Source organism: Danio rerio, chromosome 12, assembly GCF_052040795.2.
Source record: "Danio rerio strain M-AB ecotype USA chromosome 12, GRCz13ab, whole genome shotgun sequence".
NCBI lineage: Eukaryota > Metazoa > Chordata > Actinopteri > Cypriniformes > Danionidae > Danio > Danio rerio.
Genome location: NC_141032.1, coordinates 7812428 through 7834346, shown reverse-complemented (window position 1 = coordinate 7834346; position 21919 = coordinate 7812428). Strand labels below are relative to the sequence as shown.

Below are 21919 nucleotides of genomic sequence, written 5' to 3'. Positions count from 1 at the left end.
GTCTACAGTGTCCTCTATTAATATATTTATTTTGAAATCAATTTGGCAGGTTATGTCATCGTCTGAAAGTTTTAATTGGATAGTTTTCTGAAATAGTTCCCATATCCATTTCAAACCCTGAACAATAAACAAAACCTAATTAGAAGCTCATTTAGAAATTCCCACAAGTATTCGAGCGATATTTAGCTATGAATGTGGTCGGTGTTTGTAAACAAGTTTTGATTTTCCACAATTACAAGCACAGTCCAGTAGGATTTCACAAATGGTGCCTTTGGGATTTTCTTTATTACCCAGTGCTTTGAGAACACAAATCATACCGTTATGTACAATTTTCCATCTCCATCTTTGTTTGGTAAAGTTTTCATCAGTGTTCTCGTTAGTCACCGAACGTTCAGTAGCACACAAATAGACTTTTATCGTGTGTGATGTTTTTAAGAGAGGCCATACCCGGAAATATTTAAAAAAGGCGAGTCATTCGGAGTTAAAGGGATAGTTCACACCAAAAAATTGAAAGTGGTCCCAAACCTTTTGAGTCTTTTCTTCTGCTGACCACAAATGAAGACATTTCAAAGAAGGTTTAGGTTCACTCATTCAGCCTCAAGTGGTTATAAACTTCTGTTTCATCTGTTGAACACAAAAGATATTTTGAAGACAGGAGGCAACCTGTTAACTTTTGACTTCCATAGTAGGGGAAAAAAACAAATACTATAGGAGTCAATGGTTACTTTCAGCTCTCTTCAAAATATATTCTTTTAGTGTTTAACAGAAAAAAAAGCTTGTCTTGAAACCGGTGAGTTTTTGACAGAATTTAAATTTTTGGGATAAAAATACCCCTTTAATGCAGTGTTTCTCAACCACGTTCCTGAAGGACCACCAGCACTGCATGTTTTGGATGTCTCCTTTGTCTGTCACACTTATCACAGGTCTTTTAGTCTCTCCTAATGAGCTGATGATCTGAATCAGGTGTGTTTAGTTAAAGAGTCATGGAAAATGTGCAGAGCTGGTGGTCCTCCAGGAATGTGGTTGAGAAACACTGCTTTAATATTATTACTTTCAGTGTTAATCCTCATGTATTTATTCTAATATTATTTTAGTGAGGTTATGTGAATGTTTATTGATAAATAAATATTAATTTTCTACAGCTGTCTCACTGCAGAGACTGCATCCTCCGAAGGATGCATTTAAAGTGTGCTTCTTCAAAGACATTCGAAGGCTCCTTCAAATGCAGCCGCTAATGCGTCCTTCATTTTCCAGGTAATGAAGGATACAACCGGTGGATCCTTCGTGGCCTCGAACGTCCCAAGATTAATTGCGCACTGATAACGGCAGGACGTTTTTAAAAGAAAACTCAGGATTCAATTTATGAATTAGGTTTATTTTACTTGGATATCTGAACACATGCTAAATAAACAAAAATAGTATGACAATCCCTAAAAGGGATTTTATAGACAGTTTACTTGTTCATGCTTTTGTAAACCTCGTTTTGCCTTTAAATCGCTTATAATAAGTTTTAAAATCACTTTGAAAAAAAGTAGTTACTATTGTTTATTACCGCTTATTAACGGCAGCTATTACGGTGGCTAGATGATGAGATCTGTCCTCGGCCTGTGTGGACTTCGAAGCACTGACCTTTAAAGTCTGAGTCCTTCAGAGGATGCAGCCTCTGAAATGAGACACTGTTTGTATGCGTAAACTTTGTAATGACTTTGAAGGTGACTCATTGTTGCAGAAAGGCTTGAATTAACTCCACAACAAATACATCAAATAATCATTGGGAAAGTTCTTACTGTAGTATTTCTCACAAATGTTACAGGAGATCTGTTTCCTTCATGTCTGTCACTGTGCTGTTTATCTGACGCAGCCGAGGCGGAGATTGAGGCACACTCTGACAGGAAATTATGCATCAAAGGCACAGGCATCAAACAGCTATGGTGGTTAAGAGCAAAAAGTTGTAAAATTTTGAAAGGTCTAATAAATAATCTGATGGATGTTCTAGCTAAAACTTTACAATCATTCTGAAGACAAAAGATTTATCTTTAATCGTGAAAAAGGGGTCAAATAAGTGCCCTTAAAATTACTGGATATTTTATTCTGTTATTTGAGGTTTATATAGCCTTATTGTTTCTTGTATTGGAGGTCAAAGAATTATAAAAATATTTTTAAATATTTACTGAAAAAAAAATAAAGGTGGGAGTAATAGACATTACTTTTACCTGGTGTGAAACTTACCTAGAAAAATTATTAACTTAAAAAGCATTTTCGAGTGTATCATAGCCAGTTTTACAATACAAAAGAGAATCATGCTTTCGTCAAAGTTAAATGTTTTGTAAAATGAATCAAAAATCGACCCTGAAACATGTTACAAAAGAAAACTGTGGTGAAATATAAATAAGGAGAGACGCTTCCGCGCTCTGTACGTCGTGACATCACACGCTGCGTGCCTCTCGGGGACGCACGTCAGCAGCGTGTGCGGGGCGGAAACAAACAGCGAATCGTTTGCAGGACGGCGAGTTCCCGTGCGATATGACTAACTCCGCCAGTATATCGTGTCGATCTTTGTCCTCTGCTCGTTCCGTATCTGCCATCTCCTACCAATTACCGCGGGCGGAGTGTAAACATCTCTGAAGCCAGGAAGTGGGATGTGGCCCAGGTGAAAAGCTCGTTATATGGTCGCGAGCGTGGGCGCCGTGACTGATGGCACGCGATCGGGCACACGCACATCAGGATGACGCGTCGAGGCTGTGCGGTCAATATGTGATTTTGTGCGCGGACAGCGGTCTAGAGAATTAAAGAGCCCTTGCAGAAAAGTCTCTGTCAGCTCGGCATCATAATGGACTCGTCCGTGGCGCTGGGGAGGCTGGAGCTCGCGTGCCCGCGCTCGGTTGTGACCCGCGGCTCGTGTTTACCGGAGGGCGCGCAGAGCTCTCACCTGAACGGCTGCGTGCCGCTCTCTCACCAGGTGGCCGGACACAAGTATGGCGTTGATAAAGTGGGTCAGTACACCTTTCATGTCATTCATTTTCATTCTGTTATTTAAAAAGCGGGCCTGGTTGTCACAGTTATAATTCTAGTGAGATTTAAAGGGGTAACGTTAGTTCACTCCAAAATGAAATATACTTACTTTTGAATGCCTCCAAACCTGTTTGAGTTTCTTTCTTTTTTTAGCAGATATTATAAAAATGTTCATACTTAAACGATATTGTCAAGAAAGCTGAAAACTATTGACATCCATAATAAGACAAACAAATACGAAAATCAATGGTTACAAGTTTTCAGCTTTCTTCAGAGTATCTTATTTTATGTTTAACAAATAAAAGAATCTCAAACAGGTTTGGATCAAGTATAAGTACATTTAGAGATGATTCTTTTACGATTTTTTTATTTGTCATATAAATGGCTATATAATATATATAACCAACCTATGAAATAAGTCACGTCCACTCCATGAATGATGCAATTATTTATAAAGTGCAGATGTAAACACAGGGATGAATTATAACAACATAAATGATTAGGGCCAGATGGAATCTGCGGAAGTTTTTTGCCATTTCTGCTGAGAATTTTAGTAAAAATCTGCGGAATTATTTTGGGAGTATCATAACTAAAACCTTAATTTGCAAAATAAAAAGTAATACCTTTTTAACTTTTATTTAATGTTTAAATCGCAAATCCAATTAGATGCACTTTATTTGGCAAACAAAGCAAGTCTTATAACATCTTTACTAAAAGAAAGAAATATTACTGTACAAACTGCATTGTGCATAAATCAGATGCACATTTTCACATTCGTCAATAATATTACTGTAACTAATAAAAAACAGAATAAATATAGATATTACACACATTTACTCAAGTAAATAAATAGAATTAATTATGGAAAATCTACGGAATTCTGCCGCGCAGATTCCGTGTGGGCCTACAAATGAGCCTGAGAAGTACATGACCGCATATAACCGATGGCTATAGTATGAACAGGAATGTACAAGTGTGGACTATGCAGAGGTGGTGTATATAGAAGAGAATTTGCAGAGATCAGTAAAACAGAGCTGGCTGTCACGTAGCAGCAACTAAACAAAACAGAAAAGTGCTGTGCGCAGTGACAGTCCCGTAGATGTTTAGATAATCGGGTTCTTTCTCAGTAATAATCAAGTACTTTTCATGGACTTAGATTTGACAGTTCTCTTGCCTGGATTTATCATTTATGTTTATGCGTTAAGTATAATTGTTTTATTCTGTCTCTTCTTCCTAAATTAAAATATAAACAATTTTATTTGTATTGATTTTTAGAAAATGCAATGCTAATGTTTTTTTTTTACATCAGAATTAAGATTTAAAAAATAAAGTTCCCCCCCAAAATTGGTGAAATACCCCTGCTCTTGAGCATGATTGTCATTTTGTGGGTGAAAAATGCTCTGATTTGACAATATTTTATTTTCATTTTAATGTTCTCAGATTGCTATTATTATAGAGTAAAACCAATATTAAGGCTGGGCGATATGGCAAAAATGTAATATCGATAACTATTATCCATATTGAACAATAACGATATACATTTTGATATAAGTTGTCAATGCTTCCAGATTTAAAAGTGCCCCAAGAATGACTGAAGCCACAAAAAATTAGAGGGTCCATTAATTTAACACATTTTCAGCTGATAGATTTTCGGTGGCCGAAAATTTGATGCATCTCTAATATCAACACACTTTTAGATTCCCATTGTTGCACATTTCTGCTGTGTGATTGGCTCTTGGATCAATGTATAGTAAAAAAAGTCCAGCGTTTATCATTGTTAATGATACATTTTATTGTGATTTAATATAATATTGTTTATCGGCGCAGCCCTAATTAAGCCCATAGTTTTAATGAAACCCATGCAAAACAAACCCAGCAAGTCATTCTAGAAAAACAAATAGATCTTTCTGGATTTTGTATTGAATTAATTAGTTTGCATTTTATGAATTTTAATATTTTATTCCATAGCTCTCTCAACATCTTGTTTGTAAAAAAAAAAAAAAAAAAAAATATATATATATATATATATATATATATATATATATATATATATATATATATATATATATATATATATATATATATATATATATATATTTTATTGTGCGAATGTGTTTTTTAACAGATTTTTTTATGCTCTGTAAAACCCAACAGAGAAAATGACAGTCAGTTTAACTTAAATTTTTTAAAATGTTACTTTGACTTAATGAAAAAGAGTTAGGATAGCTCATAAACGCTAAGTTAAACGCTAACCTAATGAGTTATGAAGTTATTAATTACATTTTTTTGTGTTAACTCTAATGCTACAACCAATAACAAAACATTTGAGTAGCTTTATAGTTGTTTGGACTTAATCTGTTTTATTAATTAAACCGATTTGATAATTAAGATAATTACTAATAGTAATTGCTAATAGTTGCTGATACTTTTAACTGTTTGATTATATAACACAAATAATATATTTGTGCATGACTCACTATACAAGTTTACAGTACTCAGAACATTTTGTTTCAAAACTTAAACGGTTTGCCGCAATCAGTTTCCTCAAACATTTTGAGTTAATAGAGCTTATTGGGCTTTACAGTGTGCACATTTTTGGACACTTATTAATGAATGATTATAAAGCAAAAAAAAAAAAAAAAACGCTAACTAAAAATGTTTAATTTAATACATTTAAGCGTGAGATTAATGTATAATGTAAGTAATAAAATATTAACTGCTGATTTGCGCAATAAAAAGTGGATGAATGTATAAATTCTTACATATAAAGTCAGGGCAACTTCAGTTTGTCATGCTTTGTACTTTGGCTTATACCTTTATAAAAGTACTTTTATTCTTTTCTTTTTCTTATGTTTTCGTTCTTCTTTTTTTTTTTGACCTTCACCAGAATGTATGCTTTTCCTTTAATCTAAGTTTTTTTACAAAAACTTTGTTAATAGACATAGAACTTACCCTGTTTCCCTATTCATTCAAATGTGATTTTTCTGCATAGTGGGTTTGTCTCATGATATATTAACATGTAGATGATACAAAACAATCTTAACATTTGATCCATATAGTGAGTCAGTGGTTGCGCAGTTTCAAAATGAGTTTGACTATTGAATGCGGTAAAATACCACAAAGATTCAACTCATGTCTGCATCCGCTAGTTATTTCTTAAAATGTTCTTTTGAGTTGAATCACACATTTTTTTTTCAAAATATATAAAAGTCTATCTTTAAGAAAAAAATAAAATAAAAATTTGTGTTTTAATCGTGTGTTAATTAAAAGTGGAAGATTAAAAAACTAAAATTGTTAAATATATTTATTATTATTATTATTATTATTATTATTATTATTAACATTCTACATTATTTAATTGTACGTTTTAGAATACACGTTAGAATATTTCACTAAAAGGGGTGGCACGGTGGCTCAGTGGTTAACACTGTCTCCTCACTGCAAGAAAAGGTCAATGATTCAAGTCCCGTCTGGGCCAGTTGCCATTTCTGTGTGGAGTTTGCATGTTCTACCCATGTTTATGTGGGTTTCCTATAGGTGCTCTGATTTCCCCCACAAGTCCAAAGACATGTGGCACAGGTGAATTGAACATACTAAATTGGCCGTAGTGTATGAGTGTGTGTGAATAAGTGTGTATGGATGATTGCCAATACTGAGTTGTGGCAGGAAGGGCATCCGCTGCGTCAGACATATGCCAGAATAGTTGGTGGTTCATTCTGCTGTGGCAACCTCTGAAATAGAGATTAATCTGAAGGTAAATGGATGCATATTTCATTAAAGTTTATTTGTTATAAATAGTTTGAAAATGATTAAGCACAATTTTCATTGTTAATTTGTTCTTGTGTACATTATTTATCTTTACCAGAATAAAAGGCGTCCTTGTTAATATTTTTTATTTATGGTTGTATATTTTAGCTTTATTTAATGAGCTGATATGGTATCCCAGTAGCAGTTGCATTTTTAATTAAACAGCATTAGCAGAGATGAATAAATACTGTGTTGCAGATGTATTGCAAGTTAATGTTATTTAATGCATCAATGTTAACTATAGGAACTACACTGTAAACAATGCTGGGTTCCACATAATTGAAACATGACGGAATTGAGTTAACTTGTTAATTTTTACAAATTTAAGTGGATTAAACATAAAATATACAAGTTGTATCCTCACATAAACAAGAATTGTTTCAGTTTATTTTAAATAGTTTAATAAAATATAATAAAACTAATATGCTAATATAAAAAAACAATATTAAAATATCTAAATGTATTTGTTGTAATTAATGCTTATTTGTAACTAGCACTAATTTGTAATACAAGTTTTTCATTATTGTATTTTTCATAAAGTCCTAAGCTAATTTTCTATGACATTTTCTATGAAACATTACAGCATTATTGCATGTTTATTAATAACAATAAACATTTAAAATTATTTGTTTTGTTATAAGCCAAAAAAAAATCCATTTATTAAATTTTTTGTCAAATGTATTGATTTATTATATAATTTAGTGTGAAACCAATAGCTTTTACTATTTATATATATATATATATATATATATAATTCATTTTAACAGTACCTTCATGACAATATGGCCTTGTTAACAACACTAATACATTTAGTTTTAAAGCGCCGTTATAGAATGAAAACAGTCTACATCCACACTGGCCTTTAGCCCAGCATTTCTGAACAACTCTCCATCCACACTACACCACAGAAAACGCACATCACGTGACCAAACACACACTCTAGCATGAAACTGCAGCAGTGAGAGCTGTACACGTCGGACTGTTCATCAGTGAGCTACCGTTGGATCTAATCTCACTATATTTGTTAAACGTAATATTTAATTCATCTTGTTGTCTTTATCTAACGACATATTCCCTGACTTTGGTCTTTTGAATCTATTATTGTTCTCAGGTAATGTGTTTTGACTTAGCACAAAGATAAGTTAATATATTAATGTAATCACGTACACTAATTCAGCACATTTGACCGATTGCTTGCATTTATCTCCGAAATTGTATAAACTTATTGTACGTCATACTTTTATAATGGCCATTATTGATTATTAAAACAGATATTCAGCAAAAGAGAGGGTATGTTTTGTATTTTCAATGAGAATGAAAGGAGGCAGTAATGTTATAGGCTGTGTTTTGTTATAAATATGCATACAGTGACGGTGACTGTCGTATAAAATATGTAGCTACACCACAATGCCTCAACATTTCTGCTGTCTGTAAGTTAATATCGATATGAAAATCGGCAGTTCCTTGTATCATGTTTTCATTTTATTGTTAAGAAAGTGAAACCATGTAGCCAGGGTGATTTGAATGAGGTTATAAAGTACACTGTTTTCTTTGAAGATTTACCTGACATGTCCTCGGGAGATTGTTTTCCATACTTGTAAAGTCTGAACTTCCAAGAAGACGATGCAAGACTGAACTTGTGCATCTAATATCGAGGAAAAGGTCCCAATCAGAGAGGCGAACGTTTTCAGATGTCTCCGTTTTCCCCCATCCCCACTGACACAGAGCAGCAGCGATTTAAGATGAAAAAAAAGCCTCTTCATCGTTTTTAAAATAGCAAAACAAAAACGTAGTAGTGTAGAGCTGCAAAATTCATCGACAAAAGATCGCAATCTCGATTCCACCCCCTAGACAATCTTAATTGAAAGCATTTCTACAATTCTGCCAATCACATTTTCAAGTTCAGGAGGGAAGCAAAGGCAGCTGCACAAGTCTTTTCATTGTTTCACTTACATTGCTAAGCGACAAGGACACATTCAAATGATGTTAAAGAGTTACAAACTTTATTTATAGGGTGTAATTCACCTAAAAGTGTCATTTTTGTTTTCATATAATGCTGTATTCGCGGCCGGGAAATCACACGTGACGTGCTGCTGACTGTGAGCTGTTACCACACAGAGAGAGAGGGCGGGCGCACGCTCTGCTTAATAATAGACACGGGCATGTCTACTTTAGTGAACAGAACATGAATATGCTGTGAAGAACAGGTAATAAAGTTGTAAATAATTTTCAGTTTGTGGCACCGAGTGATCGTTTGAGAGCTGCGCACGAAGTATGAACAGCACTTAGTAGTGAAAATAACACCGAAAGCGTGCACATCATTTAAATAATCATATCGCATTTTAGAGTTATGTATGCAACAAGCATTTGATGTTTTTTTCTTTCATTTCGGACACACAGCTGTGCATGACAATAAATGTTTACAGTGTCAGTATAACTACTCTAGCCTTTATAATGTTGATTTTTACCAGTGAATAAAATGGTCTAATAATGTTGTCACTGACAGATTGCAAGCATAGGCCTATATCTCAAACATTATTCAACATCAGAATTATTATAAGTAGAATAGAATTATTTATAGAAACCAGCAGACCTACACATAATATTATTGTTGTTTTACCACATGTTTGAGGAAAAACAATAATAATTGCAGACCCGTATTAACCTTTATTTTACATCTACAGAATCGTGAGAAAATCGTGATCTTTATTTTAAGCAAAAAAAAATCGTGATTCTCATTTTAGCCAGAATCGTGCTGCTTTATATTAGTGTAAACGAGCCTAAAACATATCGTAATTTATCATCTTGAAGGTATTGTTAAAATGAACAAACTTTTAAGCAAAAGTATTTTATTACTATATTATTATATTATATTATTTATTATTTGGTCAAACTTTACATTAAGGTTCATTAGTTAATGTTAAGTAATGCATTTACTAACATGAACAAACACTGAACAATACATTTACTACAGTATTTATTCATGTTAATAAACGTTAGTTAATGAAAATACAGTTGTTCATTGTTAGTTGATGTTAACTCATGGTGCATTAACTAATCTTAACAAGCATGGACTTGAATGTTAATAATGCATTAGTAAATGTTCAAGTATGATTAATAAATGCTGTACAAGTGTTGTTCATGATTAGTTCATGTTAGTAAATGCATTAACTAATGAACCTTATTGTAAAGTGTTACCTATTATTTTCTTAAAGGTGAATTCAGTAGCATGTGAATACATACTGTACATAAGATGTACTCTAAATTTCAAATAACCCTGGATAAAATATGCATGCTATTCACTTCAAGCCTTAAAACCCATCAAAAACCTCCTGGTTGACTATGTTTGATGTCATAAATTCATGCTTGTCATGTTTGCTGTTGTTTACCGTTAGCTTTTAAAATGGATATTTTTAAATAGGGAGAGCCTGACCTAAATCCAGAGCTTCAGAGTCTCTGAGCGTAATCTCTAAGCCCCGTCAACCTAGTTCTCAGCAGCATATAGGCCAGGCTGTGATGTCATATATACACACACCAACCGCTGTGATCTTCCCATCAGATCTGTCAGATGAGCTTTAAAACGGCCTACTCACTGCCGTTCACCTAAACTACCTCATGGATGAGAGCGTTCATTCATCCGTGTGCATGAATGAAAGTGCAGTTCAGAAGCAGTGGCATGAGTTTTATAAATGGCAGTGAAATCATGATGATAGTATTTTTTTCAATCTCAGGTATCTTGCAACATCCTGATGGTACGGTTCTGAAACAGCTGCAGCCTCCTCCAAGAGGACCCAGAGAGATGCAGTTCTACAGCATGGTGAGATCATATTGAAAAGTATAGAGTTAAAACTAAATATGCAGCAGGAGCTTGTAACTGTAGTGTACACCATACAGAAAAAAACACATTATGTATAATAACAGTGACACAAGAAGTTACTGAACTACTGGAATTTGATTAATAATCATAACTGGCTTTTTTATTATCACTGCTTAAAGACGCCTCTTGTTTGGGGAATAGAGTCACATGCATTGCTCGGGTTTGAGTTTTAATTTAAAATTAACAGTCTAAAAATCTTGATTGTTCTGTAGGTCTCTTCTATGCACTCTGATCTTTAGTTTTTGTGTTCTATTGGGTTTAGGTCAGGCAATTGGGGTGGCCATTCCAGCAGTTTTATTATCTTTTCTGAAAGTAGCTGTGAGAGTGAGGGTTTCCTTGGCTGTGTTTACATGGACATCAGTAATCTAATTATTTGCCTTAATCTGAATAAGACAATAAGTGGTTAAGGTATTTGCATGAGTTACTTTTCGAATGTTCCTTATTTTCAATTGGGTTCAGGTCAGGGGATTGGCCAGGCCATTCCTGCAGCTTTATTATATTTTCTGATGCTGCTTTCACATCAGATGTGGAAGAAGCGTCAAGCCCGAGTAATTTACATGTTAATCAATGCAAAAGTGAGAATAGATATCCTGCGGCGTGATGCGCGTGAATAAGGCAACGCGAATGACGCGGTTCGTGCAAATGAAGTGGCACAAGTTGTTTAAAGTGCGTTTCGCGTGAATCGCTCTTGATCAAAAATCTGAACTTCAGCGTCTATTTGCGCCACTTTAACCAATCAGGAGCTTTCTCTTGTAGGGGGGGCGTTTGACGTAGCGCCTGTTGTTAGTGTCCTGGGGGGGAAATCCTCCTGCCGACACCGGACAACAGTTGATCAAACTGGGCTCGGCTCATTTAGAAACACCGCTGAAAACTTCCATCCAGATTAAGTTTCTGGATGAGTTGAGCTCACAGAGCTGGGTGCATCTATGAAAGGATCTAGTGGACTCAGACACTGCTCCAAATGAATCAACGCTGTTTTTCAGCCTTCATAAAGCACAAACACAACTATTCTCTCAATAAAATCCATGTTAGCCATTTAGCAACAAAGCTACAGTCACAAGGCAGACAGAAGCCCTGCTCATCACACGAATCCGCATCTGTTGTGAAGTGAGTTTGACACGCGAATAAAGCTGATTTTGATGCGTGAATGAAGCGAGTAAACTCGTTCACACAATGTTCACTCATCTATTTACGTGCGAATATCGTGGTTTATCCGCGCATTCCGCGTCTGGTGTGAACACAGCATAAAATTAATTGAGAGTTTCCTTTGTTGTATTTGGGGTCAGTGACTGTTTACATGGACATCGGCAATCTTAATTGTTTGCCGTAATCTGAATAAGACAATAAAATGATTAAGATGTTTACATGAGTTGCTTTTTAAATGTCCCTTTTTTTCTATTGGGTTTAGTTCAGGGGATTGGTCGGGCCATTCCAGCAGTTTTATTATCTTTTCTGAAAATAGTTGACAGTTTCCTTGGCTGTGTTTGGGGTCAGTGACTGTGTTTACAAGGACATCAGTAATCTAATTATTTACCTCAATCATTTTGTCTCATTCTGATTAAGGTGTTTACATGAGTTGCTTTTTGAATGTTTTTTTATTTTCTATTGGCTGTTTAAGGTCAGTGATTGTGTTTACATGGACATCAGTAATCTAATTATTTGCCTTAATCTGAATAAGAAAATAGTATGATTACGGTGTTTACATAAGTTGCTTTTTGAATGTTCCTTGTTTTCTATTGGGTTCAGGTCAGGGGATTGGCTGGGCCATTCCAGAAGCTTTATTATCTTTTCTGAAAGTAATTGAGAGTTTTCTTTGGCTGCGTTTGGGGTCAGTGACTGTGTACATGGACATCACTAATCTAATTAGTTGCCTTAATCTGAATAAGACAATAATGATTAATGTGTTTACATGAGTTGCTTTTGGAATGTTCCTGTCATGTTCCCATTTTACTGTACGAGTTATTGTACATAGTTTGGCAAAAGTCATTATGTCACTATTCAGTGATAGTTTCCTCAGGCGATTTACGCAATAACAGTTTGTGTTCGTCATTGCATCATTTGTGATAGTGGTTTTTTTTTATTTTTATTTTTTTATTTAATGTCAAGGTTAACTGCAGCTAATTTCTTACACTATGCATGCAAACATGATGGCGAAGACAAATTCTTAAGCACCCCTGCCATGTCATTCACTAACTTTTCATTCATGCCCCTGTGACAAACTCAGAGGTACTTTATAATGTCCATTTTTTCCAGGGTTCTCAGCATAGTGTTTCCTGCTCACAACAAAAATGTGCTCTCTTGTAGGGCTGTGCAATTAATCGAAAATCCGATTTTGATTTCGATTTTGGCTTCAAACGATTATGAAAAAGCATTAATCGAGATGAACGATTATTGCATCATATACCGCCCCCTTTCCATCTGCTGCTTCTAAAAGCGCGAAAGACCGCGTGCTTATGTGTGTGCGGCACTTGCACACAGCCAGAAGCATGCGGCCGGTCAGCATTCATTCGGTGTGTCTCATTCGCACACTGAAGCTGGAATTATTCTTGCGCCGCATCGCGCACCTCACGAAACGGACGAGGCGCAGACATCTAAAGTCATCTTAATGTGAGCGCTTTAATGGTCAAATAGGTGTCAGTGTTTAGTGATTATTCATAATAACCCTTATTTGTGTAATAAACAAACGAGTTGAGCATCAAAAGACACGTGAAAGAGAAACCATTAAAGAGACAGCGCGCGATGTTGTTTTTATCATTAATCAAACAAAACGAGAAAATCTCGCTGCTCTTGACTGAAGGATTTTTGTAGCTAAAGTTTTATTCTTACTGTGAAGATGCTCAAAGCACAGCTTGTTTCATATTTTTATTCTATTGTATTTATTTCTCTCCTTTGCAGGGAGGAAAATAACTGTATGTAAACATTGAAGTCAAAATTTTTAGCCCTCCTGATTATTAGCAACCCTTTTCCTGCCCAGTTTCTGTTTAATGGAAATAAGTTTTTTTTTTACTTATTTCTGATCATAATAGTTTTGTTAACTCATTTCTAATTACTGATTTCTTTGCTATGAAGACAGTACATAATATTTTTCTAGATATTTTTCAAAATACAAGCATTCAGATTAAAGTGCAGTTCAACGGCTTAATAAGGGTAATTAAGCAGTTCATTGTATAACAGTAGTTTCTTCTGCAGTCAATCAAAAATATATTGCTTAAGGGGGCTAATAATATTGACCTTAAATGGGTTTCAAAATATTTAAACCTGCTTTTATTCTAGCTAAAATAAAACAAATAAGCCTAGAAGAAAAAATATTATAGGAAATACTGTTAAAATTCCTTGCTCTGTTAAACATCATTTGGGATATATTTATTTAAAAAAACAAATTCTCAGGAGCGCTAATAATTTTGACTTCAACAGTAATCGTTTTAAATAATCATGATTACAATTATGACCAAAATAATCATGATTATGATTTTTCCCAAAATCGAGCAGCTCTACTCTCTTGTTTGAAACCATTCTGATTGGTTTGTCTTCAAACGCTACAAAAATGTAACAAAGTACTACAAAATGGTAATAGTTTTGTTAATGTGTCTGTATTGCACTTTAATAATGCAATTAAAATGGGAATACTCCATGTTTAATTCGACTTTTTAGTTTGATTATGACTTCAGTTATATTAAGGTCATCAAAACTTGCTGTTTGCAAAGTAGACTCTTATTCAGAGTATTGTCTTAATCATATTAAAATTGGTGTTCATGTAAACAAACTCGCTGTCTTGCTGAAATGTCCACCTTGGTTTCATAGTCCTCATCTTGTAATGAAGATATTAGACACAACAGAAGCAGCTGGTATTCATTTACATTGACGAGGTGCTGAATAACCACTGAGGGATTTCAGCTGCTGTCTGGGCTTTCCATGTTTTTTTGCATCTCCCCTTTTTCATGTGTTTAATACATTTTCCTTGCGTCATTTATTACACAACTTAAATCCAAAATAATTTTTTGGTTGTATGAATGGATTCTATTGGTTGTTACTGACGTCTGGTGAAAATTTCAAGTCAACAGCACTTTTAAAAATACATTTTAAATACTAGATACAAGCCGATGAGTGACAATATATCTGCGCATCAAGCACTGCTGAGTAAGAAGCTAAGTTTATTAGCCAATAGCTAACGAGACACATTATGCCACCAAAGCATACAATTTGATGTCATGTGAGTGATTTCACTTGCATTTTAGAGGGTTAATGTTTACACAGTCTAACTAAAGTTTCAGTACTATTGAAATTTGCTTTTATTATTATTTATTTTTATATGTTTTGTTTGTTTAACTCTAGGTGTATGCTGAAGACAGCTGTGACCCCTGTCTGGTAGACCTCCAAGCGCACCTTCCCAAATACTATGGCACATGGTCCTCCCCAGATGCCCCGACAGGTAAACAGATGAACGGCTGGATGTAAGAGGTGGATATGTGTAGGCTATCAGTAAGCATCTCTGTTTTCTGTCCTCCCCAGACCTGTACCTTAAGCTGGAGGACGTGACGCGCAGATTTCAGAAGCCGTGCATCATGGACGTGAAGATCGGCCAGAGGAGCTACGACCCCTTCGCTTCACAGGAGAAACGCGAACAGCAGATCAGGAAATACCCGCTGATGGAGGAGATCGGCTTCTTGGTTCTGGGCATGAGGGTATGTTTATGTCTTTTAAATGGGGTATATGAACAGCTAATTATTTCAGCCAACGATAAACTTCAGGTGAAAGGTTCATGTGACTGTTATCAATTTCATACGGTATCTTTTACAACATCAATGTTGTAATGTCATTAACATACAATCAGATAAATGGACTTAACTTCATTTAGTTGTTCAAACATAAAACGAGATGAAAGCATGTAAACGCTAGAGCCATCAGGAGCAGCATGCTAGAGCAGAGACTCCATTTTAATTTACTAAGGTAAAATACATCTCGTATACATATTATGACAGGGATTCTCAACTGATTTGGCCATGGGACCCACATTTTTACATGGTCATCAAGCCACGAGCCAAATTTTTTGGAACTATAATACAATTTTAGGAATTATACTTAATTTGTATTTATTTGTTAACATAAACAAGTAGTGACATAAATCATAAGAAATTCACCAAGACTTACAAATAAACACTATTTTATTCCTCTCATTTAACAAAATGGATCAAATTATAGAAATATTACAAAGTAAAAACGACAAATAGTGTTAATAATAAACTGTTAATGAAACATGTTTTCTGGTTTCTAAATGTTTTAATTTAGGTAAATTAATTAAATTTAATAAAGGTTTCATGCTCTCTTATGGCTCTTTAGGCATTAAGTCTTTTTTGTTGTCAATATATATATCCATACTTTATATATTCGGGGTCGTACTTGCGCTTCGACATATTTGTTCCAATAATTTAATACAATTTCCCATGTCAAACGGTAGGGTTGTCGCGCACACATTTCAAAATAAAAGTCCGGTATAAGCAAAATAAGTAAAAAATTTAACTCTTGTTGTTTTTTTTGACCCCACACTCCGCGACCCACTGAAAATGTTCCCGCGACCCAAAAGAGAAACAGTGTTTTATGATGATGATGACACTCAAGGTCACCGTACAGGACAGCCAGAACAATCAGTTCAAATAAAAACACAATAAAAGACAACAGAATACTATACAAATTTAAAAATGCAGTCGGGTTAAAGAGAAGAAGCTGTTCTAAACAGATGTGTTTTGAGTTTGGATTTAAATTGTGAAAGAGAGTTTAAATTACGGAGATCAGGAGGAAGTGAATTCCAAAGCTGAGGAGCAGAGTGGCTGAAGGATCTGCTCCCCATGGTGACAAGGCGGACAGAGGGAACAGTGAGGTGAATGGAAGAAGAAGACCTGAGTGTTCGAGAAGGTGTGGTGATATGAACAAGATTAGCAAGGTATGGAGGAGCAAGATTGTGGATGGCTTTAAAAGGGGGAAGTATTTTATAATTGGTTCTGAAAAAGACGGGAAGCCAGTGAAGCTGTTGTGGAATGGGTGTGATGTGACAAATAGAGGGGTTTGATGTGATAATACTGGCTGCAGCGTTTTGTACCAGTTGTGATTTATGAAGAGTTTTATTAGGGAGGCCAAACAGAAGGGAATTACAGTAGTCTGAACGAGATCTGACTAAACTAGGAACAAGAATGGCAGCTGAATGAGGTGTGAGGGAAGGACGTAAACGGTTTATATTTTGAAGGTGGAAATAAGCGGTGCAGTGAATGAAAGTGTGCTGTCGAAGATGACCCCCAGACTCTTAACCTGGGAGGGGGTGATGACAGAATCATCTGTGGGAATAGAAAAGCTATGTGATTTGTTTAAAGTGGATCGTCTACCTATAAGTAGAAGTTTGGTTTTATTGTTGTTTAATCCCGGTTCACCTCAAACTTCCTGAAATTAATGAAGGATGAAGGTGGGAGTTTGAGGTCGGGTTTGGTTGATAGGTAGAGCTGGGTGTCATCTGCGTAGCAATAAATGGATTTGGTGTTTGCGGAAAATAGAACTAAGTGAAATAAGGTGTATGATAAATAGCAGGGGACTCAAAACTGAACCCTGGGGCACACCGGTAGTGACAGGGACTAATGACGAGGTGAAGGACTTTAATTGAATGAACTGAGTGCGACCTGAGAGGTATGAATGAAAGATGATATTATAATGACATAGTGAGTAAAAATGGAATTTAATGCAGTGCTTCATGTCTGGTCTAAAACAAACTTTATTTTTTTTAATCAATCAGGCAGGGAAGATTACTGATATTTATAGAAATCAGATCTTAAACATGATGATGTTGTAACGGTGCAACAGTTCACCAGAAGCGCTTGGGCTGGCTGATTGAAAATTCAGGGGGGTTCCGTGTACGCAGTGTTTCATACATCTGAATTTTTTTCGGCATATGCACTTTTACAGCTTTGTGTGTACGCAATGTTTTAGTATGATTTCATGGGTTCGTACATGAGGCCCCTGGTGTGAACGCAGCATAACATTATTAAAGTAATTGAGAAATTGAGTAATCAAACGTAAAATAACATGGTCGTCATTGTACAAATAACTTTTGTAATATTATTTCTAATAAATAATTTAATCATGCGATGTGAACAGTGCAGGTATACACATTGCAATACTGTAATACTATATTGTTCAGCCCTAGTACAATTGATACTCAAGTTACTCATAAGTACGCTTTACTAGTTCTGCATCAATAATATTTACTTGTTACACTTAGAAATTTAAACTATGATATTTAACACAATTTTGTTTTACAAAAGTAGGACATTTTAACCAAACTATTGTGATTATTAAAGTATTTTAAATATAAATACATTTTAATTAATAATAATTTATAAAGTTATCAGCTTTAATTAGTTTTTGCAGCCCTGCTTTCAGTCATATTAAGTAGTGCTTTTTTCATTTTGAGGTTGTTGCCTGGTTCAAACAAGACGAACGTGTTTGAGGTGTTAGGTGCATGTCAAGAGACTTGTAAATGATGTGGTGGTCGTGTTTTCGGTGTATTGTGAAGCCGAATTGCTGGGGTTGAGGTGTCAGATTGGCTTTATGCTGTGGAAGAATAGTGTCACAGACTCACCTAACACGTTCAGAGGTGGTTCTTCCACTCTCTAGCAGCCTCTCTATTTCCTGTATGCAATCCAAACAGCTCGCCATTGTCCTCTATCCAAAGTCAAGAGGCAGTGCCTGAGGGCAAGATTTTCGTTTTTTAAAAAGGCTGCAATTACTTCACTAAAGGGAATGGAATTGTTGTGTAATGTCATAATTGAATATGAATATTTTCTTTTGTGGATTTTAAAATGTGCAGGGGTCTCAAACTCAATTTACCTGGGGGCCGCAGGAGGCAAAGTCTGGGTGAGGCTAAGCCGCATATGGGATTTCACAAAAAAAAAGTCCTCAAATGTCATTATTAACAGTTTTAATTATTTCTTCTGAACATGAAGTGTCCTGAACATTAATAGAACATTGAGTGAAGATTATGAACAGTTCTTCTGAACATGGCATCTTTTGCCTACTCCTTGCTGCCAGAGACTTGACAGCGCTTCTTCTCACAAATCTGAACCACATTTGGCTTTAGAGCGAAAGCAGTTGAGACCCTCAGTATGGCTTGAAGATGATCATCATTAAGTCTAGACCTGTCTAGACTCACTCAAAACTTCCATTCCCTCACCTAAAAAAAAGGCGTATATATGTATAAATAAAACACCCCCACCCCACTCCAGTCACATCAGTCTGTGCCAGTCTGTATCTACCTATAATATATATAAGATGCAGGCTGTAGCTAGGTAGGTGGCAGGCTGCAGATAGGTAGCTAAGTGGCTGGCAGGGGCGGGAACAGCTTACCTTGGTTCTGGCCGGCGCGAGTTCCCTCCTAACACTTCCCGCCCGTCACAGCGTCTAACAAAGGGGCGGGGTGCGTGGTGACGTCACCGGCATCCCCGCCCCTTTGTTTACACGGCGGGCGGGGAATGCCAGTGACCGCTGTGTACGGATAGAATCAGCGGAGCGGGGAGCGCTCTCTCTCTCCCCGCTCCGCTGATTCTGTCAGTGTACAGCGGTCGGCGCGGGCCACAAAATATTGCACTGAGATTCACAAGTGTTTTCCGTTTATGGATGTGAATTGCATTATTGGGAGCTTGATCTCTGCTTTGTCTACTTTTGATGTTGAGAAATCAACTCTGCAGTTTAACAAAGTGACTTTTTTTCGACCTCTTAGTAGTTTGAAATAATATAATGAATAAGAAATAATATATAGAGCAATCAGTCTGCAAAATAACAGAAAATGTACTGTTAGCTTATTACAATGTTTTTTTGTTTTTTTTGTTTTTTTCAGACAATAAATAGGGCCAAAAGATAAAATCGGTATCGATATTTATTAACTGAACATCACTGTCAATATCGATAGAAAAAGATTCTGTATGTAGTTTCTGTATGAAGGCTATAGTTTTATTAAAGTGTGGCTGCTGAGTGCGTGGAACTTGCACAGCGTGCACATTGGAGCGACGTGCACATGTTATGCATGCAGCGCACATATTTTCCAGCCGCACCTAGTTGAAAACATATAAACTTTACCAAATGCTATGAGCATGTCGTGAGCGCACCGCGATTCATGCAAGTACAACTATCCAATTTACACATTTCCGTATAGCAGCAGTGAGGAGATTGTACATAAAATAGGATGTAAGGATGTGGCTTTTTGTTTGTGTTTTCTTTTCTTGTGCATCCCAGCCACTAGCACCCCATCTGAAAGATTTTTTTTGACATAAGGGGTATTATAGTCATTCAACTTCACAATTTGTAATGTTCAGTATGTATTTGACTTCACCACTTTGTAACATTTTATTCATCAAGTTTATGAGTCTCTTTAACACTTATGTTTGTTTATTAATAAGAAATCAGATATTTAGTTTAAGTATTTTTGTGTTTGACTGTTAAAACTATTTGCCTTAGTAATGTTGGTAAATTAAAATGAAGTGATTAAATTAAATTAAAAAAATATTCCTAAATGGATTGTTAAAAAATATTAAATAATTATCGATATCGAATAATATGAAACATGATATCGTGATAATGTTTTTCGCAATATCGCCCAGCCCTAACAATAAATCAATTTAAATTATTAAAAATGTAAAAATATAAGTCACTTTTTAAGTTTTCAAGGATAAAAGTTGAAATAAAGATTGCATAATGCAATCCAAAAGCATAAATAAATGGAGAAAAATAAAAAATAAAGTGATGAATCTCAAAATATGGAAAACTGCAATTTTACCAAAATTTTATATGCAATGTAGTTAATAAAAATTCAACAGCCATTACTCCAGTCATCATGATACTAGTCGCATAATCCTTAATCTAAGGCCATATTTACGACTACATAAATGGTCTGTTCACACAAAAAAGAAATTTCTATTAATAACTCGCCCACATGCCATTCTAAAACATTAGGACCTTCATTCATCTTCAGGATTACAAATTGACATATTTTAGATGAAATCCTGGAGCTCTCTCATACTCCATAGACGATGTTCAAAATCCAGAAAAGGATGTTCAAGGAGCCTAAACATTCCATTTCACTTCAGTGGTTCAACTGTAATCATATAAATCTCCAGGAACACTTTTGTGAGCAAAAAGTAAATCAGGTCTTGCAACATCTTGCTATTAAAGTGAGATGTATGACACTTAAGCATTACATTGCTGGTTGTAAGCCCACACCTTGATTGAAGTAATTACAGAATTTTATAACAGAAGCATGTGACTGAGCATGTCCAAATATGTAGACTTGCTAATTATTATTATTATTATTTAATATTTATTTTTTTATATTGCTTGAATGGTTTATTTCCTGGCAAATATGTTCTGGTGGGCATCAAGACCTCAAGAAGTGCGTCTCTGTGTGTATGTGGAACTTTCCATTACCTGATGGCACTCACTTGTAGTGTTGTAAATGTGCAGGGGGTTACATCTTATAATTTGGTTTGCTTTGAGTAATAATAGAGCAGCATGGTGTTGTATCACAGCAAGAGGTCACTGGTTCGAGTCTCCAGTTTCCCCCCCACAGTCCAAAGACATGCGCTATAGTTGAATTGAATAAACTAAATTAAAAAGTGTGTCTATTAGTGTTTCCCAGTATTGGATTGCAGCTGGAAGGGTATCCGCTGCATAAAACATATATCGGAGTAGTTGGCAGTTCATTCCGCTGTGGCCACAAGTGAATGGATGAATAATATTAATTAAAAAAACAGTTCAGGCAGTTGACATTAAATGATCTTTGCACCAATATAATGTTGACCACTTTATGTGTTGCTATCAAAGTGTATGTAGTGTTTAATTTAATGATAATTTTGGGCCACTTAAGTTTCTGAATGCAATGCATGATGGGATGTGCTTACCCTAAATCATGCTAAACCATGCTTAGAGTGGATTTAGTGTGTGTGTGTGTCGAGGGCAGTTCTCTGCTGTGTTTTTTGTGACCTGTTACAGACTTGTGCACTTAATTTCTGTTAGCTACACATGTGCAAGCTGTTAAGTGTAGTATTTGGACAAGCTTTAAACACTCTTAGTGAATGGATTATTAAGTCATTGGCTCGATTTAGGGCTTTAGCAATCCATTGTTTTATTTACTAATAAACAAAACCTGTTATGTTTGCCAGTAATATATCAGAATTTTTATTTAGTGTTCGT

The 21919-nt window shown here is 35.4% G+C and overlaps 1 protein-coding gene across 3 annotated transcripts in view; it reads left to right on the top strand.

Moving 5' to 3' along the window:
- The first annotated feature begins 2508 nt into the window (after positions 1–2508).
- The window catches only part of ipmkb (inositol polyphosphate multikinase b), a 39897-nt gene continuing 20486 nt past the window's right edge, over positions 2509–21919 (top strand). Inside the window, exons 1-5 of one of the 3 annotated variants that reach the window (XR_015503590.1) lie at positions 2509–2993; positions 10551–10636; positions 15029–15125; positions 15206–16732; positions 19592–20631. Coding sequence is in view for 1 of the 3 variants with exons in the window: in NM_001080064.1 (NP_001073533.1) it covers positions 2831–2993; positions 10551–10636; positions 15029–15125; positions 15206–15378 (519 nt within the window). In the remaining 2 variants the exon portion in view is untranslated. Of the gene's footprint in view, positions 2994–10550; positions 10637–15028; positions 15126–15205; positions 16733–19591; positions 20632–21919 lie in introns of those variants that run through there. The other 2 variants (XR_015503591.1, NM_001080064.1) reach the window with 2 other exon arrangements.